This window comes from Fusarium redolens (genome assembly GCF_020744475.1).
Source record: "Fusarium redolens strain MPI-CAGE-AT-0023 chromosome Unknown BKA55scaffold_34, whole genome shotgun sequence".
NCBI classification, from domain to species: Eukaryota; Fungi; Ascomycota; class Sordariomycetes; order Hypocreales; family Nectriaceae; genus Fusarium; species Fusarium redolens.
The window spans coordinates 20,128-45,217 of NW_025763697.1; the positions used below are offsets into that span (position 1 = coordinate 20,128).

At 47.6% G+C, this 25,090-nt stretch overlaps 9 protein-coding genes across 9 annotated transcripts; 7 read left to right on the forward strand and 2 right to left on the reverse strand.

Annotated features, from left to right (window-relative positions):
- Positions 1–490: 490 nt before the first annotated feature.
- Positions 491–1,969, forward strand: BKA55DRAFT_529979 (general substrate transporter; the record flags this gene model as incomplete). The annotated part of the gene is made up of 1 exon (XM_046189111.1): positions 491–1,969. The coding sequence occupies one exon, from the start codon at positions 491–493 to the stop codon at positions 1,967–1,969; it is 1,479 nt and encodes a 492-aa protein (XP_046041214.1).
- An 800-nt stretch (positions 1,970–2,769) lies between these two features.
- Positions 2,770–5,347, forward strand: BKA55DRAFT_529939 (fungal-specific transcription factor domain-containing protein; the record flags this gene model as incomplete). The annotated part of the gene is made up of 7 exons (XM_046189107.1): positions 2,770–2,853; positions 2,921–3,003; positions 3,052–3,993; positions 4,045–4,244; positions 4,304–4,652; positions 4,702–4,860; positions 4,915–5,347. 7 exons carry the CDS (start codon positions 2,770–2,772, stop codon positions 5,345–5,347), a joined length of 2,250 nt encoding a protein of 749 aa, XP_046041215.1.
- An 850-nt stretch (positions 5,348–6,197) lies between these two features.
- BKA55DRAFT_529897 (uncharacterized protein) lies at positions 6,198–6,825 on the forward strand (the record flags this gene model as incomplete). The annotated part of the gene is made up of 3 exons (XM_046189104.1): positions 6,198–6,280; positions 6,341–6,455; positions 6,556–6,825. The coding sequence occupies 3 exons, from the start codon at positions 6,198–6,200 to the stop codon at positions 6,823–6,825; spliced, it is 468 nt and encodes a 155-aa protein (XP_046041216.1).
- Positions 6,826–11,076: 4,251 nt separating this feature from the next.
- BKA55DRAFT_681651 (chaperonin 10-like protein) lies at positions 11,077–12,229 on the forward strand (the record flags this gene model as incomplete). Its single annotated transcript, XM_046198262.1, has 5 exons — positions 11,077–11,133; positions 11,194–11,412; positions 11,482–11,564; positions 11,618–12,006; positions 12,036–12,229. The coding sequence occupies 5 exons, from the start codon at positions 11,077–11,079 to the stop codon at positions 12,227–12,229; spliced, it is 942 nt and encodes a 313-aa protein (XP_046041217.1).
- Positions 12,230–12,379: 150 nt separating this feature from the next.
- On the reverse strand, positions 12,380–13,989 carry BKA55DRAFT_744465 (NADP-dependent oxidoreductase domain-containing protein). Its single transcript, XM_046201597.1, has 5 exons — positions 13,649–13,989; positions 13,319–13,584; positions 13,100–13,261; positions 12,799–13,045; positions 12,380–12,742 (listed from the first exon to the last, which is right to left on the reverse strand). Exons 1-5 carry the CDS (start codon positions 13,707–13,709, stop codon positions 12,546–12,548), a joined length of 933 nt encoding a protein of 310 aa, XP_046041218.1. The 5' UTR covers positions 13,710–13,989; the 3' UTR covers positions 12,380–12,545.
- A 599-nt stretch (positions 13,990–14,588) lies between these two features.
- Positions 14,589–16,330, forward strand: BKA55DRAFT_657291 (Aldehyde/histidinol dehydrogenase; the record flags this gene model as incomplete). Its single annotated transcript, XM_046197477.1, has 5 exons — positions 14,589–14,624; positions 14,698–14,779; positions 14,836–15,012; positions 15,084–15,687; positions 15,745–16,330. The coding sequence occupies 5 exons, from the start codon at positions 14,589–14,591 to the stop codon at positions 16,328–16,330; spliced, it is 1,485 nt and encodes a 494-aa protein (XP_046041219.1).
- A 3,703-nt stretch (positions 16,331–20,033) lies between these two features.
- BKA55DRAFT_698233 (uncharacterized protein) lies at positions 20,034–21,271 on the forward strand (the record flags this gene model as incomplete). Its single annotated transcript, XM_046200492.1, has 5 exons — positions 20,034–20,064; positions 20,129–20,199; positions 20,255–20,461; positions 20,664–20,955; positions 21,021–21,271. 5 exons carry the CDS (start codon positions 20,034–20,036, stop codon positions 21,269–21,271), a joined length of 852 nt encoding a protein of 283 aa, XP_046041220.1.
- Positions 21,272–21,355: 84 nt separating this feature from the next.
- On the reverse strand, positions 21,356–22,808 carry BKA55DRAFT_698234 (major facilitator superfamily domain-containing protein; the record flags this gene model as incomplete). Its single annotated transcript, XM_046200493.1, has 4 exons — positions 21,356–21,563; positions 21,625–21,900; positions 21,951–22,056; positions 22,103–22,808. 4 exons carry the CDS (start codon positions 22,806–22,808, stop codon positions 21,356–21,358), a joined length of 1,296 nt encoding a protein of 431 aa, XP_046041221.1.
- A 694-nt stretch (positions 22,809–23,502) lies between these two features.
- BKA55DRAFT_529920 (putative aromatic aminotransferase Aro8) lies at positions 23,503–25,053 on the forward strand (the record flags this gene model as incomplete). Its single annotated transcript, XM_046189106.1, has 1 exon — positions 23,503–25,053. The coding sequence occupies one exon, from the start codon at positions 23,503–23,505 to the stop codon at positions 25,051–25,053; it is 1,551 nt and encodes a 516-aa protein (XP_046041222.1).
- Positions 25,054–25,090: the final 37 nt, after the last annotated feature.

A 25,090-nucleotide genomic window follows, 5' to 3' on the forward strand; every position in this document is an offset into this window, starting at 1 on the left:
CAACCAATATTGTTGGGACTTCTATAATCATATAATTGAGGTAAGGAATTATGTACCCTTAATTTTGCGCATTTTAATTGGCTCGGACCCCTCATCGTGACTGGCTTGGAGGTCCTTGCGCTCTAGGAGATTAGTCGCTCTGACGCCCCTCGTGGTCTAGGCCCTTGCTCTGACTCTGTAATGAGCGCCTGTAGGCCTCTCACAAGGCCTGTTTTACTGTAGACCTGGGTACCCCGGAATTCCCCATGGGGTCAAACAAACCCTTAACAATCGGAATCCCTGAACATCGGAAATTGAAACCCTTCTATCTCTACGTTGTCTTGTACTATGCTCATAATGTAGTGAGCTTAGGCAGCGAATGAGCCGGGTATATCGTTTATATATAAAGAGAAAGGATACGATACATCATCTCTCTGGCCACAATCTTACTCCAGACATCTCAAGCAAAGATCTACTTCTACCAAAATCCGGACTCTACACAACTAGCGAAATGTTTCTCGAAAACCTCCAAGGTCATGCTTTGATGACCATGATCACATTTGCCTCAGGGGCGGGTTTCGCACTATTCGGCTACGACCAAGGTGTGTTCGGCGCCTTTCTCGGCAACGAAAGCTTCATCAAGACCTTCAACGATCCCGATCCGACTCTCCAAGGCCAGATCACTGCGACTTATGATCTTGGCTGCTTTTCTGGAGCTATATTTGCCATGTGGTTCGGGGACAGGGTGGGTCGCAAAATGACCATCGCATGGGGATGTGCCATTCTGATAGTTGGCGCTGTCATGCAGACTGCTGCATTCCACGTCCCTGTTATGATCATTGGACGTTTCGTCGCTGGTATTGGAAATGGAATGAACACGACTGCAATTCCTGTCTGGCAATCCGAGACTGCAGATCCTCGTCACCGTGGACGGTTCATGGTTCTGCAGTTAGGACTCAACCAAGTTGGCAACGTCATGGCCCAATGGCTCAACTACGGTATGTCTCATATCGCCGCCAACCCTGTCTCGTGGAGATTTCCTATCGCTTTCCAGTGTTTCTTCGCTGTTCTCACCGTCATGTTCCTACCTTGGCTCCCTGATTCACCACGATGGCTTGCTATGCGGGGCCGCAACGAAGAGGCGTACACAATCTTGAAGAGGCTTGGCGGATCGAACAGACCGGAAGACGAAACAAAGGAGCTATATGACTTGATGATGAGCAATCTACGCCATGAGGCCGAGATGCCCAGATTTCGCTTCAAGTCCCTTCTCAAGAATGACCGTCTTCAAACGACTCGACGTATGCTGCTAGGTGCTGGAACCCAATTCATGCAGCAATTTGGGGGCATTAACATCATCAACTACTATCTGCCTGTTGTGTTTGCATCGCTCGGGGTTAACCGAAATCTTTCTCTCATCCTCGGCGCCTGCAACGCCATCAACTTGCTGTGCTCAACCTTTGTTGGGGCCCTCTACATCGAGTCGTTGGGAAGAAAGAAGATGATGGTCTATGGCGCAGCTGTACAGGCTCTCTGCTTTGCTCTGGTGTCTACTGGTCTGGGTATTAACACTAAACAATGGCAAGCAGTCGCCGTAGCTTTCATCTTTGGGTACTACACGACCTTTGGACTATCTTGGATTGCTGTTCCATGGTTGTACCCAGCAGAGGTCAACACTCAGCAGATGCGTATTGCTGGAGCCGGAATCGCAACAGCGACCAACTGGATCAGCAACTACGTCGTGGTACTAGTGACACCAGTTGGGATCAGCAATATCCAGTGGAGGTATTACTTGATCTATGCGGTCTTGAATGCCGCTTTTGTTGTTGTTGTCCAGTTATTCTATGTTGAGACTGCCAAGTTATCACTAGAGGAGATTGATAACCTGTTTGAGAGAGGCGTTGCTTTTGATGCGGAGGAAGCTCGTGCTGAAAAGGGTCCACAGGCCGTTCATGTGGATGATAGGAGCAACAACAGCGCCAGGAAGTAGGTGAAAGAGGTTAGCAATTAAAATGTCTTCTACTCGAGCAAAATGGTTGGAGAATATTGATTACCTCCTGCTCTACTTGAACACTTTTCGTCAGCATTTTATAAGCTTCAACGACTGTGGTGCATCCATGGCCATCCAAGGTCTTTTAACTCAGCGCCTGTAATACAACACAACTATTTCGAATGTATCTGATCAGTTCCAATGCTGCAATTCGTGTGTATAGTAGATGTAAATCTCAAACGTGATACCACGCAACACAAAAGGTTTATTGGTTAGATCGACCTTGCGGTAACAAAATTGACAAGTGCTTGTATAATAGTCCTAGCTCAGTTGGTAGGGTGATCAGACAAATGCACATTCACAAGCAAATGACAGCTGCGCGAGTGTCGGGAAATAGATTCCGAGTGGGGGGACCAGTGTTTTTCAGATACTCCTTCTAACCAAGGGCATTCTTTCACGTTTGCTCACGTGATGTTTGTACTTATGTGCACGGTGGTTTCATTAGTGGATGAGAAATAATAACAAAACGGTAGCGAAAAAGACATTGATCTCAGGTTTCCGAGCATACAACATAATGATTGTAATGACGGTTCTGAGGGTAAAAGAGTAACCGTGAAAAGGACCTACGAAACCCCACATTCTAAAGCGACCTGTACCTAACCAATAATGTCTTAGTGTCTTAACGTTGCAAATCTCAAATCAAAGACGAATGCGGGGAAGACTAAACCAATGCATCTCCTCCCCAGCTCCCTTCTCCACCTTCATTCTCAAGATCCCTTCGCCCTTTCATGGTTTTGATCATGTCAGATGTTGAAAGTTCCCAAGCAACGAGCCGCCGTCACATCACAACGGCCTGCGCACGATGCAGGGAGAGTAAGATCAAGGTGAGTGATAGCATCAGCATCAAGTCCTCAACGACCCCAACCTCAGCTCACATTACACCTGCTACAGTGCGATGGGAAGCGGCCCATTTGTGGCATTTGTAGCAGCAAGAACCGCGACTGTTCCTACAATGCTCGCATGGACAAGCGAAGGTTCGTGAACTGCACGCCTCTCAAGAGTCGACCTGACCTTTGACCTAGGATCCCATTGCGGCGCGCTGTTGAAGTGTTCTCGCGCCGCGTCTCTCAATTAGAAGTATGCCTCCGTCAACGACAAATTGAGATCCCTGCACCTATTTTGGATGACAGTTCCATGTTGGAATATCTCACAGAGTCATATGGAGATTCTGTGCCGATTACTGTGAATGATGTCGCTCCTGAGATGCCTGAGTTGAGCCAAGCCATGTCCTTGGATAGGAATCTCACTCAGACCTCAACATTCGAAGGCGATGGTACGGAAAATACCCAGTCTGACGCCTCTATCTCGACAGAAACGATCAAAACACCGATGACACTGTCTGGAGACATGACAGATCAGGCTAGAGTTGGTTGCACCACATCATCAACGCATCAATTACCCATGGACACGAGCATTGATGCAGATTTTATATGGTACATGTCCACCCTGCCGTCTCTGTCCGCAGATATTGGAGATCAGCTAGCTGGTCCTCTGCCAATCTCCTTGGGCGGTGAGAATCCTACAACACTCCAGGATGACTATGGTAGTTCAGATCTCTCGACTGTAGCTCCTCTCCAAGAGAACGATGAAGACCACGCAGAGGAGGAGGATACAGCAGAAGTCTCTCACCAGTTTTCCGAGCGCCTGGGGACATTGTTGCTGAATTCCAATGGGGAATGGAGATTCTACGGCGCCACGTCTAATCTTCATTTGGTCCACGGTGATTTTGGGCATGACTTTCCTGACTTTAGTCGCCGAAAAGGTTTTCAAGCCATACTCGATACTGCAGGTGTGGGTCATGCAGTTGATGAACAGCTCATCAACCACCTTATCACTCTGTACTTTACGTGGCAAAACCCGAGTCTTCGCGTGGTTGATCAGGAGGCTTTTCAGACTGCTCGTAACGAATTTCTGTTAAGCCCCAGGGAGGATGGACTCTATTGCGAGTTTCTTGTGAATGCAATGTAAGATATTCTTCCTCAGCAAAGTTTCCGATCATTGCTAATAGTTTATAGGTGCGCTGTTGGCGCATCGTTTGAGCGTTGCAAACATCCAGAACTTCCGACTCCGTTGAGTGATTTCTTCGCTAATCGGGCAAAGAGTCTTCTAGACTCGCAGTTGGACAAGCCTCGACTTAGCACTATTCAGGCCCTTGCTATTTTAAGCACCCATGAAGGAGGAGCTACCCGTGATACACGAGGTTGGTTGTATAGCGGTATGTCTGGTGATTATTATGTCTTGGTTCATTCAACTGACGGGTACCGGCTTATTTAGGTATGGCTATGAGGCTTGCCTTTGACCTAGGACTCCACATTGATCCGACACCATACGTCGCAAGTGGTAGGATGTCAGATATTGAAGCCCGTGTTCGAAACGTGACCTTCTGGGGAACCTTTGCCACGGATCGGATGTGGGGTTTCTATCTCGGCAGACCGTTTCATAATACACTCGAGAACGTTACTCTAAAGCGGCCTTCTGAAGACTCTGTTACACATTCTAACACCTTTTGGACACCGTACGGGACTCCGGTTGCAAACCAACAAAGGTGGCCGGATACCCAGGAACTCATCGCGGGCAGATGGGTTTCGTTGTACGAGATCATGTCGGAGCTTGGATACAAGATGTGAGACTGGCATAGCCTTGGGATTCCAATGTAGACTAACAGAACTTAGGTACTGCAGGACGGATGTCAGCAAGATTGAACTGCAGTCTTTGGCTCAAAACACCTTCCACGAGCTGAACATGTGGAAATCAACCTTACCACCGGAACTGGCACTGAATGCGGATGATTTGGGTGCCGGTGTCTATCTTCCGCATACTCTGATCCTGCAGTAAGTTCATCATGAGAACATCTCGCTGGATATCATCTGACCGCTCATCAACAGTATGCAACATGCCTTTTGCATCATGATTCTTCACCGCCCCTTTGTTGCCAAAAGCTATATTCAGCCCTATCCCCGAGTTGGTGCAGGACATGAGCATGCACGGAGCATGTGCGTAAATTCTGCCATCGACATTGCTAAGCTGATTGGAGGCTATAAACTTCGCTTCTCTCTGCGTCGTGCGAATGTCTTGTTTGTCCATATGGCATTTACGGCAGCCCTGATCTTGGTCTACGCCGCTGTATCAGAGCTGGAGAACCATGATAGAACTCAGGTAACTGCGCATCTGGATGTTTGCTGCCAGGCGTTGGCTGAGCTTGGTAATGTTTTTGAGAGCGCATCGAGAACATTGGATATTTTACTGTCAGTGAAAAGGATGTGGCAAGCACGGCTGGTTGGCTCATTTCACCGGAAAAGACCATGGAGTGAGAGTTAAGGGGAGCAGGCTCGCAGCAAAGACGATGGAGAGTCCCCTAGTTCGAATCGGACAATTTACGTAGGAGAGCCGTTCTGATTCATCTTGTGACTCTTCCATCCCAATAAGCACACTGGTATTCAGAGTACTGCCTGCAAACACAGCGGGGAAAAAACAGTTTTCGGTTGCACTATCGGCCCTTTATTACGCTTCGTGGCTAAAAAGTCAATCAGATATAATCGCCGTCTGTTGCAGGCCGCGCAAGGAATGGAAAAGGTCTTTGATCTACAGAGAATTTGCTTATCGGCCTGTTTTTTAAATAAATATCGTACGACAATGAAAGCCATCACAACCCCGTTCCATACAGGGTGGTGCGGGTCCAGCGTCAGTAGTTCATTATTATAGTTTTATTAAGAATGCCCTAAAATAGACTAGACGTGGCGCATGCTTAGTATACTACCGATGCTAGTATAATCCCTGGCCTTCCTACTTACTAATAGTATTTAGATGGGTATTAGTAATCCTAAGTGAATTTAGACTCTATATAAGACCAGATAAATAAAAAGGATATTAGGCTGGTTTGCATAAGAGGCAAAAGATTATAAGTCGATTAGAATACATGGTCATCGAAGCCCAGGCGCCGAAATGCCTAGATCCTATTATAACTAAGATATAGCAGGGTTAATTCCGGCACTGGCTGTATATATCCATGCGCCGCGCTTAGTCCGTTTTAGGGCATTCTTAATAAAACTATAATAATAAACTACTGACGCTGGACCTGCACCACCCTGTATTAATTCTCAATTGCGAATTTCTTTGATAAAACCCTAGCAAACTCCCCCCTCTGCCTAGTCCCTCCACACCCCTCCCAATGGCTGAATCAGATAAAGTTCACTTTTTTGATATGCGGTGCATTAATGGAGAAGCATGGTTCATAAATAGATGGGAGAGTCTGTCACCACCTTGACGCAGAAATTAGAGGCCGCCTGGTTACTAACATGCATATGCAACTAGATCTGTTCTCAACTACAAGTGTCTCCCTTACACAATGGAATGGATCACTTATCTAAGACAACAGCGGAAAACCAGACTGACTGACATGGATGATAGCTGGAATGACATGAGATTCGTCCCCATATTCGAGAATGGTGAGAGACTCCATGACCCTTTCATCACTATGACAAATGGAATGTACTGGCGAATAATCTTGAGTTCGTTACAATCGAGAGGATGGTCCACATACCGTCCCGGCCATTGACCTTCCCGATGGACAGGGCTTGGTCACAGATTCTCGTGTCATTGCCGATGAGCTGGAACGCCTCTATTCAGAACCAAGCCTGCATCGCCAATCCCCTTGTCTTGCCCTGGTTGAAGAGGCATTCTTCGTGCTACTCTCAGCATGGAGCGGCGTCTGGTTGCCCGAATTGTCAAGCAAGGTTATGAAGCCAGACGTTACTGCTGATTGGCGCGCACACAGAGGAAGTGTCAGTGTGCATTAACATATTGCAACCATGCTGGGTCAAGCCCCGTACTCCATCTGGCTTTTGCGTACGTAAAATCGATACACTACATGCCAACAAATGCCTCGAAGCTGTATTACAAAGCCTTCCCACGTCACGTACTTCTTAGACATTTGGAAAGACCTCGGATACGATGCATACATCATTTAGCGAACCCTTCGGCGACAGTCATAGGGGAGTTTGAGGTAGTTGCCTCATGTCCGTTGCGCTTTACCAAGCTATCCTCAATCGAAAACACACGTGCAAGGGCTCTCCATATTGCTCTAGGTTATCCCAATCCACAACAATTATAGGCTAAGCAGACTTTGGTCTTCAACAGCCCTTGACTAACAGGAATGATCATCAACAACAACGCAATACGGCTAGCTGATAGGATTCAACTACGTATCATAGAACATCGATCACCGAGAAAGATTTAGTGCAAGTTCGGTATGTTGTATGCATCAGTTCACTACGGTACCTCATGGCCGCACAATACTTTCTAAATTATTTTATGTATTCTTTCTACTGCCTCAACCCCTGAATATCTCGTTAAGCCACCAGCCACACCGTCTACCTGCCCGGTATTAGTATGTGAACCATTAATATTAAGTATGTTAGAGCACTCACGCTCGGAAGCTTTCTCTTGTTGCCTTATGAAGTACAATTCCGCAGTCTGCAATCCACTCTACATACAGTTACCCAAACTTGTTAGCGTCAAGATCTGTCGTTTCGCCATCGTGTCGACGGCGTTTGAGGGGATTCGTGTTTTGAGATATTCGTGAGAAGGCTTCCTGACGGGGACTCCTTGTTATAGCAGCCCTTTCTTCATCAGGCGTTCATATCTCGAGAGTAATGTGAGATTTAAGGTGCTTGTAGATGTGTGCCGTGCCTCCATTTTCGAGATATTCGGCAGGCTTCCCTATACAATACTTGTAGCGCCACATAATCTGACCTTCCGTATTATGGATGATCTGATTCTTTCCGAAGGGCGTATGATCCCATATCTTCGACGTACGCTTCTTCTTCTTAAATTGAGAGGTTAACAACGGCAAAATAGATGTCTCTCTGACATCAGAATCTCCGTTGTGGCTGATAAACGACGAACCAAGGGCTAGGGAAGTCTGGGACGATGTAGCCATCAAGGAAGCGCTAGTGCCTCAGCGCTGAGAAGTCATTTTTCGTAGAATAAAGCTTGCTGATGAAGTACGAAAAAGTTCAGGAGCTGACACGCTTCATGTAAGGGCCACAGGCCTTATTCGTCTAGAAGCATGCTCAGAAACCAACAAATTGATTGCATTGAAGAAAATAAGAACTAAAAGCTCTCAGAGAGCTGGCGAGTTTATTACATACCCAAACACTCAGAAGTTTATAGCAAGGCCTTTATTTAGTAGTATTATTACTATCAGTATCAGCCAAGTGCAGATCAACGTCCTAACCAGGTTACACTTTATACATAAAAAGTCCTGTAAATTGGAATCTTCATAACGCTTCATTTATAGGAGAGCTCTCGTATCGCTCAAATTATATAATACTTGCACTATACTCGATAGCATATTTATATAATATTTAAACGGCCATGCACGCAATTACACGGTTTCCGGTGTTACTTGCACTGCACGGTATCAAAATGTCGTGCAGGCAATATCATATTGAATATGATATCGTCTTATTTACGGCCACACTATTTACTTCACTGCTCATGATGCTGGTAATCAAGGCGATCAGGCAGAAATGCCGATGTAACATGGAAAAAGTAGGGATAATAGAAGAAATTGGACTCAATGGTCATTTCCTAGGAAGCTCAGAGTAGAAAGGCGTGATGGTGAAGCAGCCAGGATGACGCTCTTGGATTTCAATACTCGAAAGTATCTCGGCGGAAGGAAAAGCCCTCACTCCAGCTGTCACTTCTAAGGAAAGACGGTTGGGCCACAATGGTTCCCGGATAACCCCGATTTCCTCGGTGACTGGAACTTCACGTCATCAGAAAAAGGCTGGACCGGCAACCAAATTGCCCTAAAATGGCTTTGCGAGGTGTTCATTCCACCAGCACTGCCCACAAATCCAATCCAATCAAACAAACTGCCAAACAAATCAATCAAATATGTCATAATCTTATTTCAAATCAAGCAAATAGAAAACTTAGATTTGAAATAACATTTAATATATTTAATACAGGATATAAGGTTGGCGATAGGACCTGTCAGGCGCTTAGGTACCTTAGTCTACAGTGGGTGCGGAAAAGTTCCGACAATTTCCCGCCCCAGCCCCTCATCCGTCAACAACACCAAATTCCTTCAATAACTTCAACACGTTCTATCTATAGTAAAAATGCCGCGCGTACGCCAGAAAACACATCATTCTTCTCATAAAAGAACAAAGATTGTAATGATGAAAGATTTAGGTGTCCCACTGGACGAAATCGTGGCGAAAGAGGGCGTTACAAAACACGCGATCTTTGGGATTGTACGGCGCTACCGAAGCCAGATTTCAGCTAAAGATAAACCGCGCTCTAGGCGCCCGACTATATTAACTGATCGCAATAAAAGGCATATTGAACGTATCATTGATCAATTCCCTTTTATTACAGTCCAAGAAATCAAAGAACAAACTGGAATTAGTTGTCATAGATCGACTATAACAAGATGGCTTAAAAAACAAGGTATACAACACCACCACGCACTTCGATGCCCGTTTCTTGGTCCAACAGCTGTCCAACAACGCCGAGATTTCGCTGAGAAATATCGTCATGAACCGGCTAGTTACTGGAATTCTTGGTTTTTCTCTGATGAGGTCTCAATTGACCATACAGACGGCGATATAACCAAGTAGTGTTTTCACCGGGCAGTCAGTTTTATCGCTGCTTCTTTGGACGAAATTAATAACTGCAATACAGGGCGAAAGACTTCACAGGGATAATGTTCAACCTCGTAGGACTCCCCTACGACATTCCAAGATGTTTATGGTGGTTTCTCTATACACAGACTATCAGAATTAATCCCCCTTGACGGCGATCCATTGGCAAAGCGTGGGGGCGTCACAGGCCGGATTATCTTGGCCTGTCTTCGACAACAGCTTCCAGCGGCTTTGGAGGAGGGAATGACGCTACAGCATGATAACGGACCAACTTATCGAGCTAGAATTGTACAGAACTGGCTCAGAATCTACTGTCGTTTAGAGGGCATCTTCATGGTGGACTGGCCGGCATATAGTCCTGATTTAAACCCTATTGAAAATCTCTGGAAGCTGTTAAAAGAGCGTATTTGCAAACAATATCCTGAGCTTGCGTCAATGCCTGTTACGGATGAAGCTATCGCGGCCTTGATTGAAGCCGCACAAGAGGTTTGGAATGACCTTGAACCTGAAGTGCTTGAAAACCTGATAAATTCGATGCCGAAACGCCTCGCTGCACTTCATCAGGCAAAAGGCTATTACACCAAATATTGAGCTATATAAATAAAGTCCTCTGATCCGGGGCTTTAATAAAATATATAATACATCTCAATTGGATGTAAATTGGCATCTCAATTGCCTCACAAAGTAATAGCATACGATCAAGGTGATTGGTGTTGACCCCACAATTGTCGGAACTTTTGCACGCAACTGTACCGCTGCAGGCGGCCGGTGGATGAGCAGCAGAAGGCGTTTGTGGAGACAGCGACATCCCCAAGCGTACCACGAAAGACATCTGAAGCTAGTGTGTTCAGTCACTGGATCAAAAGCAGGACAGCGAAGAGTACGGCGAGGGATATTTGCGGCTGGAGCCACAAGAAACCGAAGATCCAAGTGAATGGTGGATGGCTCGCCAGGGGCAATTTCCGATGGTCAGCCAGTTAGCTCTTAATATACTCGCGATACCGGCGATGGCAACTGATTGCGAGAGGTCATTCATCCTGGCCAAGCTAACTTTAATATTATAGACGCTATCAATATCAACAGAAACATTAGAGAAGTTATAATGCCTTAAGAACTAGGTCAGGCATGGCGCAGTAAAGCTAGGGGCGATAACGGATAGGAGGGATAAACTCCAGTAGGAGATTAGAAATAGTAGTATAGAGAGTACAGATATTGAGATTTGAAATGTTTAGAATATCTGATTAAATATTTCAAACAACAAATCTAACATTAAGGGTTGCCAAATATCTTAAATATGACCCCGGATTTGATTTGTTTGATTTGAGGGCAGCACTGCATTGATCACAGTTTTTCTGTCATCATTTTCACAACTTCTCTCCCACCGTCCTCTCCATCATGGCAGTTGAGCATGTCAAAGCTTCCGTTCTTCATAGCCCGAAGGAACTTCGTTTGGTGCGCATCGGGCTTTTGGGAGTCCGTGTATTCAAAAAACCAGACTAACGCATGAGGCAGGAAGAGCGTGAGCTTCCTAATCCCGCTAGCAACGAAGACCAGATCGCTGTTCAGTCCACCGGTCTCGGCGGCCCCGATCTCCACTACTACAGCCACTTCCGCAACGGCGACATCATCGTTCGCGAGCCCCTCACTCTCGACCATGGGTCTGCTGGCACAATTATCTCTGTCGGCTCAGAAGTCACATGTCTCAAGCCCGGCGACCATGTCGCTCTCGAGGTTGGCCTGCCCTGTGAGGCATATGAGCTCTGTGCTGAGGGCCGTTACAACATCTGCTGAGACATGAAGTTCCGTAGCTCAGCCAAGGCGACCCCTCATGCGCAGGGAACACTTCAATGGGGTATTAATCACCCTGCCAAGTGGTGCCATAAGTAAGGCATCCAATACTTTAGAGATGCAAGAAATTGGCCTGACAGAAACCTAGGATGCCCGACCATATTACTCTCGATCTCGGCGCTCTCGTTGAGCCTCTTTCAGTTGCTATGCATGCCAGAGACCGTGCCGCTCTTCCTAAACGCTCAACCGTTCTTATTCTCGGCGCCGGCGCTGTCGGTCTGCTGGCAGCCGCTATCGTCAAGGTCGACCAGGCCAAAACTGTCATTATCGCCGACATCCTCAAGGACCGTCTTGACTTTGCTACCGCCAACGGTTTTGCCGATGCTTCCGTACTAGTTCCCATGGAGCGCCCACAAACCATGGAGGACAAGCTCACCTTTGATCAGACGGTGGCTGCTCTGGTTAAGGAGACTAGGGCTAACGGTGAGGCTGTTGGTGAGGTCACGGCTGTCTATCAGTGCACTGGTGTTGAGACATGTGTGCAAACCGCTATATATGCTTCCAAGCCTGGAGGCGAGGCGAGGTCATGATAATCGGTATGGGCACACCTGTGCTTACCATCCCTATCTCAGCGGCCGCCCACAGCGAAGTCGACATTGTTGGTGTCTTCCGCTACGCAAACACATACAAGGACATCATCGAGCTCCTTGCCAACCCTCCAGCAAACATGCCCGATGTTATCCGTCACCCAAAGATATAACGGCATGGACAAGTTTGAAGATGAGCCCAAGTAGCTCTCAGGGTGGTCCGATGCACGAGCTCTCCCCGCGTGGAGTATTCCACAACTGAGGTTGTAAATTTCGAATAATGCATGATGAATCTCGAAGTCAAGAGATTGGTTCACTAGCACTCGACAAACCAAAACATTCCATGCGTTTTTGCATGTTGTATTTACAAAGCTTCTTTAGAGCCCCCTAGTCTATCATATAGATACCGGTACTTTGTAATCACAGAGAAGGTCGCTTTGCTTTTTTCCAAAATCTTATCGCTTTATCCATTTACAACCGTCGTTTGATTCACGACTTGTCGGGGAAGCCGAAGTCAATACTGAAAGGAGGGTATATGTATCTCTTCACCTCATCCTTCTTCACAAGGTCGTGGGAGTAGTCATTGAGGGCCTTGAGGTCCTCTTCATCCAGCTCGACAATGGTCTTGTTGGTAGTGATGCGCTCGGGGGTGACGGACTTGGCGAGGACGGTGCTTCCGCGGGCGACTATTTGATTTGTTAGTTGAAGTGCAGAGACTTGAAAGAAACATTTGAGAACGTACCGTGGTAGCTGAGAAGAACGGTAGAGGTAGAGACGCCCTTCCTCTCGGCAATTTTCACGACGGGCTCAGCGGTCATAGCGGGACCACCAGTACTACCCAGAGGGCTATAGGCCTGAATATGGATGCCTTTTTCCTTACAAAAATCGACAATCTCTTGTTGGGGAAGATTAGGGTGGTTCTCGATTTGGTTAACGGCGGGAAGGATGGTGGCATGAGGCAGAAGCTCCTCAAGGTACTTCTTGCTATACTGTAGAAGTGAATGTCAGTTGTGCTTTGATAGCCTAATTGTGAGTTGATGTACGTTGCAGACACCGACACCCCTGGTCTTACCAGTAGCGGGGAGCTTCTCCATGAGCTTCCAGCCATCAACATGGTTGTAGTCTCGGATGACGTCTCGGGAACCGTCGGGCTTCTTAGGGAACTTGTCATCGTTACCCTCGGGGTTCAGGAGAAGAGGCCAGTGCTAGAACTGTTTAGTATGCTGGATCTCGATTGAGTTGTCTCAAAACATGATAATTACCACTAAGAAAAGGTCAACGTAGTCGAGGCCGAGGGCCTTCAAGCTCTTGTCGAGAGCCAGCTCGACACGAGTGTTGTAAGTGGCCCAGGCTTTGGTGACAACAAAGATGTCCTCACGCTTGACACCAGCCTCAAAGGCAGCCTTTAGACCAGCGCCGACTTCCTCCTCGTTTCCGTAGCAGTAGGCGCAATCGATGAGCTTGTAGCCATCCTTAAGAGCGTATGTGACGGCCCTCTCGACCTGGCCGGCGAGGGACTGCCAAGTACCTAGAGGAACGAAACTCGAATCAACTGAGTTTCTTGAGATTTGGTAAATGTGAAAACCACGCACCCAGACCTACGGCAGGGATATCCTGGCCAGTGTTGAGCTTGAAGGTAGTAGGAGGGGCCATTGTGCGACTCTTATAAGGGGGTTGTGATGAGTTGCAGGAGAGATAGATCTGGACCAGAACAAAGAAGGATAGCAAGTTGTTATAGAAGCGGTAGACCTAAAGATTGTAAAACCCGACTACGTCACGAGCATTCCCACTGCTCATACGTCCAATACCTCTCACTTTTACCTTTATCCACTCCCAGTGGCCGGTCTGTGACAACTACCTCGGCTCGAGTTCATGAGAGCAATACAAACGCACAAACGAGTACCAGGCGTACAACCCTACATGAACAACTTAGTTCCCCGCTCTTGCCCTGCTTTACAATGGGTGGCTACCAGAGGCCGGAATTCCAATTCCTTTCTCCACCTACCGGGCCGACAGTACCCGGCCCGGTTCGGGTTCCGGTTCTAGCATTCCCGAACACCTGGAAGCTACTATTGGTGAATTTGGAGCATCTCCAGGGCTATTCAGTGAAGTAGAGGCCACAATCGATTTACAGGCGCCTGTAGTGGCCGGGAGCCACACTCCTTCTAGCCCCGACCTCGTAAGTTGGATTTTGACCCCAAACCGGAGGTCGGATGGATCGTTCTCTGCTCATAACTGGTCTCTATTGAAGCAATTATTTACCGTATAGACAACAATGGGTCATATCGCTTTTACATGTGCCTCTGGTGGGTTGAAAATTTTCTAGCGTGTCTATATGATACCTGTTCAGGAGCTGTCGCGAATTTTTCTGTTTATTTAGCTACTTAGTAGATAACAGAGCCGAACCTTTGTGATCTTTTTGTATCTTGGCTTGCCTTTCTCCCCCTCTCATCTTCTCATTTCCTGATCCTCTGGCAAACTTCCTTTTTTCTTGTACTTGGACAAATTTGTTTCTTTGATACCACAGACATAATGGCTGAGAACTACCACAAGGAGGCTATTGCCGGCGTATGTTGCCCCTCAGTCATGAAGCTTTCTTCCCCTCAGTAAGATTCACAACGGCTAACATGCTCGATAACAGCTCAAGGACAAGAGCCTTTTCATTCAGGAGGCTTTCATCGACGGCAAATGGGTTGCCAGGGACAACAAGTTCGATGTCTTTGGTTTGTGACGGTTTCGTCTTGAGTTCCAAGGCTGCAGAAGCTGACAATACTCCCAGAGCCCTCTACTGCCACCGTCCTCGGGCAGGTAGCCAACTGCACCCTAAAAGACTTTCAAACCGCGATCAGGAGCGCCGATGCTGCCCAGACAAGCTACTTTGACACCACAACTGGCGCTAGCCGAGGTGCCCTTCTAAGGAAGTGGCACAATCTGGTCATTGCCAACCAAGAGGACCGTACGTGGTTTTCCCGCGGATACTTTGGTGTCATGACCTGTATCACAAAAGATTAATAACGCACCCTCTAGTCGCCAAGATCCTTTCTCTTGAGAACGGCAAGACCTTCGCCGAGGCCCTGGGTGAGGTCATCTACTCCGCCAGCTTCATCTCATGGTTTGCCGAGGAGGCCACTCGATCCTACGGCGTCACTATCCCTTCGTCTGCTCCTCATACTACCCTTATGACCATCCGCGAGCCCGTCGGTGTTTGTGGTATTATCACCCCTTGGAATTTTCCCGCTGCGATGATCACCCGCAAGATCGCTCCCGCTCTGGCCGCCGGCTGCTCCGTTGTCATAAAGCCTCCTTCCGAAACCCCTTACTCCGCCCTTGCCTTCACTAAGCTCGCCGTCGATGCTGGTCTTCCTCCCGCCACTATCCAGGTCCTCCCTACCCGTGACCGCCAGGCAGCTTCAGAGCTAGCTACCAACCACCTCATTAAGAAGATCTCTTTTACCGGTTCTACTAGCGTTGGCAAGTACCTTGCTAAGCTTGCTGCTGGTACCCTAAAGAAGGTGAGCCTAGAACTCGGTGGTAATGCTCCCTTCATCGTCTTTGAAGATGCCGACCTCGACCTCGCTGCCGAGGGTGCCATGTTCTGCAAGTTCCGATGCTCCGGTCAGACCTGTGTCTGGTAAGTTACCATTCAGGATGTGTGTGTTTTCTCATCATTGATTAACATGACTTGTAGCGCCAACCGACTCTACGTTCAGAAGAGTGTCGCCAAGGAGTTCGCCACCAAGCTTATCAAGAAAGTCAACGCCCTCAAGATGGGTAATGGTCTCGATAAGTCTACTACTCAAGGTCCTCTCGTCAATAAGTCCGCTGTCGACAAAGTCAGGGAACATATTTCCGATGCCACCTCCAAGGGCGCCAAGATTGCTATCGGCGGCAGCACCCCCGATAGCCCTGGTTTCTTCCACCAGCCTACCGTCCTCACTGGCGTCACCCAAGTGATGACCGTCGCCAAGGATGAGACATTCGGCCCTCTAGCCCCTATCTTCGAGTTCGAGACCGAGGAGGATGCCATTCGCCTGGCTAACGATACCGAGTTCGGTCTTGCCGGATACTTCTTCTCCAAGGACATCAGTCGTGTTATGCGCGTCGCCTATAAGATGCAGGTCGGTATGGTCGGGGTCAACACCGGCAAGATCAGTGCCGCCGAGGCTCCCTTCGGCGGTGTTAAGGAGAGTGGTTACGGAAAGGAAGGTAGTTTGTATGGTATCGCGGAGTACCAGAACATCAAGTCTATTACCATTGGCAACCTCAACCTTTAAGCAGAGCGAGCCTACTACAATGACTGCTGTAAACAATACAATACAATGCAATTAATTACGCCCGGCGGCTTGTTGTAGCCAAAAAGGCACTAGTCACTGGTGCTTACATACAATGCCTGATTTTCATCCTCGTCTCCTCAAGCCCATGCTGTGCCACATATTGCTCAATTTGTATCTGCATTTCCTAAAGCCCATACTTAACCTTGCTTTACGCCATCCAAATCAAAATATGTCTCCTGAAGCCCATACTACGCCTGTTCCTTGATTAAACTTTTCCATTCTGTTCTGCTCCACGCGTTCTCCCGTAGTTTGGTTGCGTTGCCAGCGAACTAGCTTGAAGGCTATTCTTCAAGTGTTTAATGTCCTATTTACGGCGGCTGAAGCGGCGTCTACTTTTATGATACGGGGTGTTTGATGTAGGTTACAAGTGAGTTAGTGAGAATAAGGAGGTGAGATTCTTGCAATCTGGCTTCAATATTTTGTATCGAGTCGACCTGTAGCCATTACAAATCGTATAGTTGCGTGGACTGCCTGCATGTTTGGCATTCGCTTCGCATTATCTGATGGTGACTTTCCTCCGAGGTAGAACGAAAGATTTCCTCGCAGTGTCTCGGTGCATTATAGCATTTCAGTCCTATGCGCTGTCCATTTCCTGTATTGAAAGAAGAAATGCTCGACTGTCTCTATCGCTTGCCCGCATGCGCATTGCTGTGACGCTGCTACTCTAATTCGGAAAAGGTATCCGTTCAGTCTGGCCATGCCTGTCATAAGCTGTGCTAGTACGCTGGCTGATTACTGTGAACATTGCGACGCAATACATATGTTCTGGTCCCGATGGGTGATAAGATACCTCCTCTAAAGAGAAGAGATGGAACGACGACGAGCGACAAGGTGGGACAGGCGGAGGAGCTTCTCAGCGTCTTCTTCCCGCCTCTGCCGGCTATGATCGAGGATGAAAAGCGCCGGCTAGCGCAGCGATAAGTAGCGATGCTAGAGTTGATGCTAAAAGTAGTAGAAGAGAAGATTATGGCGGCTAAGGCATGGAAAGCTCCGGGCAAAGATAGACTGCCGGTGATGGTATAGAAGCAGCTCTGGCCTATAGTAGGAGACCGGGTATTGTATCTGTTTTGGATATCGCTAAGAGATAGAGAGCTGCCGGTCTAGTTGAGGAGCGCTAAAATCATCCTGCTTAAGAAACCAGGCAAGGATAACTATAAGGTAGCCAAGTTATAGAGACCAATCTTACTTCTATTAATACTAGGTAAGATATTAGAAGCGGTTATTACAGACCAGATCTTATATGCGGTAGAAATATTTAGACTATTACCTACTAACCATTTCGGCAGAAGGAAGCAACGATCAGCCAAGCAGGCTCTCCTGCTCCTTTAGGAGCATATCTATAAAGCGTGGCGCAGCCAGAAGGTGCTCAGCCTGATAAGCTTTGATATCAAGGGAGCATATAACAGGGTATTTAAGGATTAACTATTATAGAGACTAGAAGCCAGAGGTATCTATAAGGGATTAGTAAAGTGGATTAATGCTTTCTGCTCTAACCAGTCTGTAACTATTATAGTAAACGGCTATACCTCTAAGTAACAGGAGCTACTGCAGGCCAGACTTCCGCAAGGGTCACGCTTATTACCAGTGCTGTTCCTCTTCTTTAATACAGACCTCATATAGCGCAAGATCAATACAAAAGGTAGATCGATTGCCTTTATCGATAACTACCTGGCCTGGGTAACGGGCCTAATAGTAGAGGCCAACCGAGTAGGCATCTAGGCTATAATCAATAGAGCACTGAAGTAGGAGAGATAGAGCAGGGCGACATTTAAGGAAGACAAGACGGTCATCATACACTTCACGCGCCATCCCAAATACACCGACAAAAACCTATATATAATCAAGGGCTAAATAATCATTCCTAAAGAAAAGCGGCAAGATATTAGGGCTAGTGATAGACTTAGAGTTGCGGTATAAGGAGCATATAGCAAAAGCAGCTACACAGGGCCTTCAGGCGGCCATATGTCTATAAAGGCTGAAGATGTTAATGCCCTAGACGGCGAGGCAGCTGTTTGTAATAATAGTAGTCCTGGTGATAGACTACGCTTCGAACGTATGGTCTTACAGACGCGGGTGGAGGGAGACAAAATGGCTGAACGAGGCACAGAAGATGGGTGATCAAGCCATCACAGGAGCCTTCAAGACGGTGTCAGTAGCAGTGGCGGAAGCGGAAGCTGGCATTACTCCAGTCGGCGAACGTCATGCGCAGGCGGGCACGAGGCTCTACGTCAACACGCAAACACTGCCGAAGACGCACCCGCTTGCGGCACTTAGGGTGAGAGAGACACGGAGATATCTGTCGCCGTTGACGAAGCTAGCACTCGCGCACGATGGAGCAGTAGAACGGATAGAAACGATCGAGCCGTATGCGCTACCACCGTGGCATAGACATATGGTGGTGGGGTACGATTCAGACAATGAGATAGTGGCAGATGCAGGCACAGGCGATAACGTGACCGATACCAGGAGCGCGAGATCAGTGCTCATCGCAACGAGCGCCTCTGCGAGAAACGGACTAGTCAGCATGGGTGGCGTCGTGCGCAACACCGCCGGCGGAGGAGCGAATGATGATGTTATAACAAAGTACTCCGTCACTCTTGGCCCGAGAGACGAGCAAAACGCATACATGGCCGAGCTGGAAGCGATAGCAATGGTCCTCAGGTGCATGCCCGATGGGCTCCGACACCGAGAGGTGGTCATTGCAACAAGAAACCGATCGGTGCTACAAGCGATTACGAAACCTCGACAGCAGTCAGGACAAGGCACCATCCGGGAGATCTACAGACATGCGAGACGACTGGAAAAGGTTGGCAACACCATTAGAATGCGCTGGATATCCTCCACAAACGAGTCTTTCACACTGGGAGTAAAAGCAAAGGCTGAAGCACGAAAAGCCACAGAAAGCGGATGCAGAGTAACAAACCCGCTAAGACAGGCCAGATCGACCCGACTGAGTACTACTGGCACAACACAGACGGCGCATGGTGCTCCCTGATGGCGTAGGCAGTTACTCGAAGCAGCTCCACAAGGCGCTGCCCGGCAAGCACACGCGCACACTATACGACTCCCTAAAGAGGCGCGAGTCCGACATCCTGGTGCAGCTACGAACGGGGATGGCGCGGGTCAACAGGTACCTACACGAGATAGGCGCGGTAGAGACAGATAAGTGCGACTGTGGCCAGGAAGAAGAAACGGTGGACCATTTGCTCTTGCGATGCCTACGATGGGACGAATAACGAAAACACATGTGAAATATCAACCGGGAAATGATAGGCAACCTATCGTTCTTCCTGGGAGGCAAGACAGCAGAGGATGGGCATAGGTGGAGCCTGAACTTGGGAGCGGTGCGAGCAGCGATCAAGTTTGCGATAAGCACAGGCCGTTTGGAAGCTATACAGACATGAAAAACATACTAACAAACCAAACAAGATAATAAGAAATAGCACAGCACAGCCTCTGGTGCTGGAGATAGGACGCTGAACACTTGAAGAATTTGGCCTTCAAGCAGGCCTGTCCGTCGATCGGCAGCGCAGCCTAACTTAAAAAACAGGGCCGCCACACCTTAATGCCCGGCAAAAAAAGATCGTTCGAATAGGTCAACTTATTATTCTGAATATCCTTAAATTCTGTTGAAAAGATCAATATGGTCAAGGTCGCCATTGCCGGTGTTGGAGGTTTGTACAAACCAGACTGATGTATTCATTCTCGCCTTTTACTGACAGCGCCATCGAATCCCAGAATTGGCCCAAGAACTCATAAGGATACTTCTAGAGGGAGGCCGTCATGAAGTAACAGCATTACCACGCAAGGTATGTCAACAATAAGTTACGCCCGAGTCCTGTTTTCATCATGTTAACCTCTCAGGAATCGCCTGGAAACCACCCGCCCGGGCTGCGTTGGTGCAAGATCGGTTATTACAATAAGCAGCAGCTTACTCAGACCTTGCGGGGCTTTGATGTCGTCTTATCGTTTATTCTGGTGTTTTCAGATGAGGCATACCAGGCTCAACTGAACCTGATCGACGCCGTTGTTCAGGCTGGCGTCAAGAGATTTGCCCCAAGCGAATGGTCGGTATAAGTAGAGATCTGAAACTCAGGTTGACATCTCTTTCGAGTACTGATGCTAGGTTCGCAGGTCTGTACTGCACCATTATCCCATGTACGGTTACAAAGTCCAAACGAGGCAATAGCTGGAAAATTTAAACAAGAACGGCAAGGTACATGCGTATGCCGAAGGATTAACTACCAAAAATTAATGATATTTGAAATGACAGGTATTCGAGTACTGTTTGTTTACCCCAGGAATTTTCATGGACTACCTCAGCCCACCAGAGAAATTGAGCGAGAGAAATCTTTCGCACAGCGGCCTATTTATCGATTTTGATAAATGCCGCGCTGTTCTTCCTGAGAAGATGGACGCTGTTGTATCTTTTACTGCCATTGACGACTTCGCAGCAATTGTCAGTGAAGCGTTGGAGTATAAAGATGAATGGCCTGTCATCGGTGGTATTTCCGGTAATAAACTTACCATTTCCGGCCTGCTTCAGCTTGGTGAGAGGATTCGAGGTATGATATCACAGAAGAAAATGGCCACAATGATGCGTGTTTAGTTTGCTAATATTCTTATCAAGGGAGAGGATTCACAGTTGAAACGGTTAAACGGCATGATCTCCTTTTAGGAAAGCTTGGGACTTGGGTCCCTGCCTCCCTTCATTCTGAGATAGCTTCTAATGAACAGCAATTGACGATGGAGCAGATGACGGCACATACTCTATTGGCAATTGCTGATGGGCACTGGAACCTCACAGATGAGTGGAGCAAACTTCTACCAGCGCACAAGTTTATAGATATAGGAGAGTTCTTAGAAAAGGCTTGGTTATAATACATATGATAACTAGCGAGTAGCTCATAACTAATATATGCAGGTGCCTTAGAGCAGTAGTAAAATCAATTCTCCTCTAGCCTTCTATACATAACGGATGCCTCTCTTTTGCTCAACCATTATCTCCTGTCCATCGTCGACCATTCCATCCACCTTTCCTTTACAAATGAGCCATCGGGATCCCGCAAAACTTATAATCGAGATGAGCAGTACACAGGCAAAGAAAGCAACAAATCCATGCTGCCCAAAGGTATCAAGCAGGGTGCTACCCACAGGAATGCAAATCATGGTTCTTTTCAGATTAGTTAGCATATCTGACATGTCTCAATAAAAGAGTGCAACAATAAACTTACATCGCGGCAACCGCAAGAAAGCAGGCTCCATAAAACTGGCCAAAGTGGCTTTCATGACATAACCGGCCAATACAAAGAGGTTCCAGGCTCAGGACACCACCACTGCTCAGTCCAAACATGGCCGCGAATGCATACAGAAGTGCGACATGTAGATTCGATATCAGCCAAAATGCTAACATCGAGATCAGTCCGACTGAGAGAACAGAGATTGTGGCGTTCAAGGGGCCAATGCGGTCTGCCAACATTCCAGCCAGGATGCGTCCTACTCCAGAACAGCTGTGTACTCGCTTTAGCTATGGCTTCACACTGAATAAGACGTAACATACGCGTTTAGTATTGCAAGCAACTGGTAGCTAGTAGTATGACTGTGATTTAAGCTCTCTCCGAATGCTGGTAGCAATCCAAGAGCTCCGAACAGAACAAAGTCAAAGGCTAGACTGGTTAGCGCTTGAAGTATTATTTGGGGATTAAGGCTTACCAGCAACACCGATAGTCATGAGAAGGAATGTCGGGTTCAAGAACATCTTGAAAGGTGCCTTCTTCGTATGTCGCATTTGAGGTCCCGATCGGATACACAGAATCCCAATAATAACCAGGATAGAGATAAAGATTGCAAGGGCTCGAATGCTCCAAGACCATCCAATCTTTTGGAACAATGGCCTCAGCGTCAGCGGAAACATGACGCCTCCTAAGCTTCCTCCCAGCATGACAATGCCCGTTGCTAGCCCCCGTTTCTCCTTGAACCAATGACTGAGAACACTGATTGCAATTGTACTTGATACACCGCAACCAGTTCCCGCAACGACGCCATACGCGAGCATGAAGTGCCAGAACTTTGTGCTTTCTGCCATGGCGAAGATCCCCGCCAGGTAAAAGATACCACCACCGGTCATGAGAAGGTTAGAGCCGTACTTGTCAAAGATGAGGCCGGCCGGGTAACCCAGGACAAGACTTAGAAAGAGATGAACTCCGTTGATCCAAGTTGTTGAGCTTCGGGGCATATGTGCTAGCTGATTCGAGGACCAGTATGATATGAAAACGCCATTTGACGCAAGTAGACCATAAGTAGCCCAAATGATCGCCAACGATCCAGCTACGACACACCAAGGTCTAGCTAGATTGACTTTTGGCTGTGATCCTGCCTGCTGCGGTCCGTCCGGTCTGTCATGGTCTATTACTAGCATGGTCGCTGAAACTGTGGTCGCCGATTTGAAAGTTGTTGCTAAGTTCATCGCAGTATTGTTCACAATAAAGCCAGTAGAAATATATAGGACATCAAAGAACAAATACTCTAGATATGGCTACTTTTTGTTCAAAATATTCAATCTTTGCACCCTTTTTCACTGATCACATCATCTTGTAAGTAGAACCCACCAGAATGACAACGAGGAGCTCAAATGAGCTGTCTACGCCCTTCTTCCTGTCAATGATGCTCCTCTTCCGAAACTTCACGACTTTGCATGTGATAACGGTGCGATGAACAGGGAATAAGTCGATCGGGAAAGGAAGTTTGGGTGACTTTTGACCTTCACATGGGCGCATTGACAGGGTCGTGGATCTTATCCCAGAACTGTAGTGATTAGGAGAAACAGCGGAGTTTCATCCTAAAAAGGCATTACGATGGAGAAAATGGAGCCTGGGGCGGCTCCACCAACTTGGTTGTTTTAGAAGAGGGACCCTGGCATCAGCTAATGCCACCATCCCCAGAAGGGTATTTATTCTGTGAGTATGGTATGTCGCCTTGGCTACATGTTCTCCCCAATCACTTGATTCAATCTCTCTGAGCCGTATCTTTATAACGTCAATACTGTCCGTTATTTCTGCGATGCCAAACAAGCATATCTCTAAACACCTTCTTCTATCAAATATTTCATTAAAATGCTTCGAAGATTGACTCTGGACGATTTGGCCGCCATTCGCAAGCATTCCCAGCCATTGACGGGCGGCATCGCCCCTACCACTTCTTCGGCTTTGTTCAAAACGCAGCGAAGCTTGCAAAAGCCTCGGTCTAGGAACTTTAACCATCGTCTGAATGATGAGAGCAGAGCGAGAGAGGCTGCTACACTCAAAGCGGCGGGGGCTGAGTTGACTGGTCGAGTCCTAAGCTTGGCAACTGGAAGACCATCTCCAGAATACTTTCCGCTGCTCGATCTATCTTTCAGGTTCTGCCAGCCTAATGACTTTAGTACGCAACATCCTCGTGGCGAGAAACCGCAGACGAATGGCCATCATGGAGATCGCGACCTGTCGGTTGAGATACCTGCATCATTAAGCTACGGGTATGCTGGAGGAAGCGAGATCCTCGTTCGCTTTCTGACAGAGCATATCGAAGCTATTCATGATCCGCCATATTCCAACTGGGAAGTGTTCCTAAATATCGGAAGTACATCTGCCATTGAGCATGCGTTCCGGATGTTCTGCATCAGAGGTGATCACATTCTGGTGGAGGAATACACCTACTCCGGCACCCTCGAAGCTATGACGCCCTTAGGACTTCGTACCGCAACAGTGAAAATGGACGAACAAGGCATCTCAGCAAAAGACCTTGATTCAGTGCTTTCCCATTGGGATGAAAGCGAACGCGGTTCTGCAAAGCCCTTCCTTCTCTACACCATCCCCACTGGCCACAATCCCACCGGAGTTACTCAAACGTTCCAGCGACGCAAAGAGATTTATCAAGTTGCTGAGAAACACGACCTTCTCGTCATTGAGGATGATCCTTACTACTACCTGCAATTCACTACGCAGGAAGCAACAAGCGAGTCGAATTCATCACAGCACTCATCCGATCTGGACAGCTATCTTCAGAGCCTTGTACCTTCCTACCTCTCAATGGATGTATCAGGCCGAGTTATTCGCTTGGACTCAACATCAAAGACACTTGGACCAGGTCTTCGCTGCAGCTGGATGACGACCAACTCGGATATAGCCTCTAAAATCCGGAACCATCATGACGTCGGAGTGGTTTGCCCGAGCGGCTTGTCGCAGCTTGCCATAAGCCACCTCCTCGAAGACAAATGGGGACATCGCGGGTTCACTCAATGGCTCGTTTACTTGCGCGATGAGTACGCAAATCGCCGAGACACTCTTATCAAGGCATGCAAAAAGCACCTCCCTTTGGATATATGCTCCTGGCAGGTTCCCTCAGCCGGCATGTTTCTTTGGATCAATTTAGATTGGCGGCAGCATAGCCTGGCCAGCAAAATTCATGATGAGTCACTTTCGAATACATTCGCGGCCATCGAAGACAGCTTGTATAGAGGGGGTTTGAGGAAGGGTACATTATGTTGCAAGGGAAGTGCATTTTTCGCGTCGAACGAAACACCTGAAAATATGTTTCTAAGGGCTACCTTTGCATCTATTTCACTGGAGGAACTGGATATAGCTATACAAAGGGTGGGAGAGGCTCTTAGGGAGGAGTTTTACTGAGAGCGACAAGTACTTAAATAGATCAAAGTCTGTTATG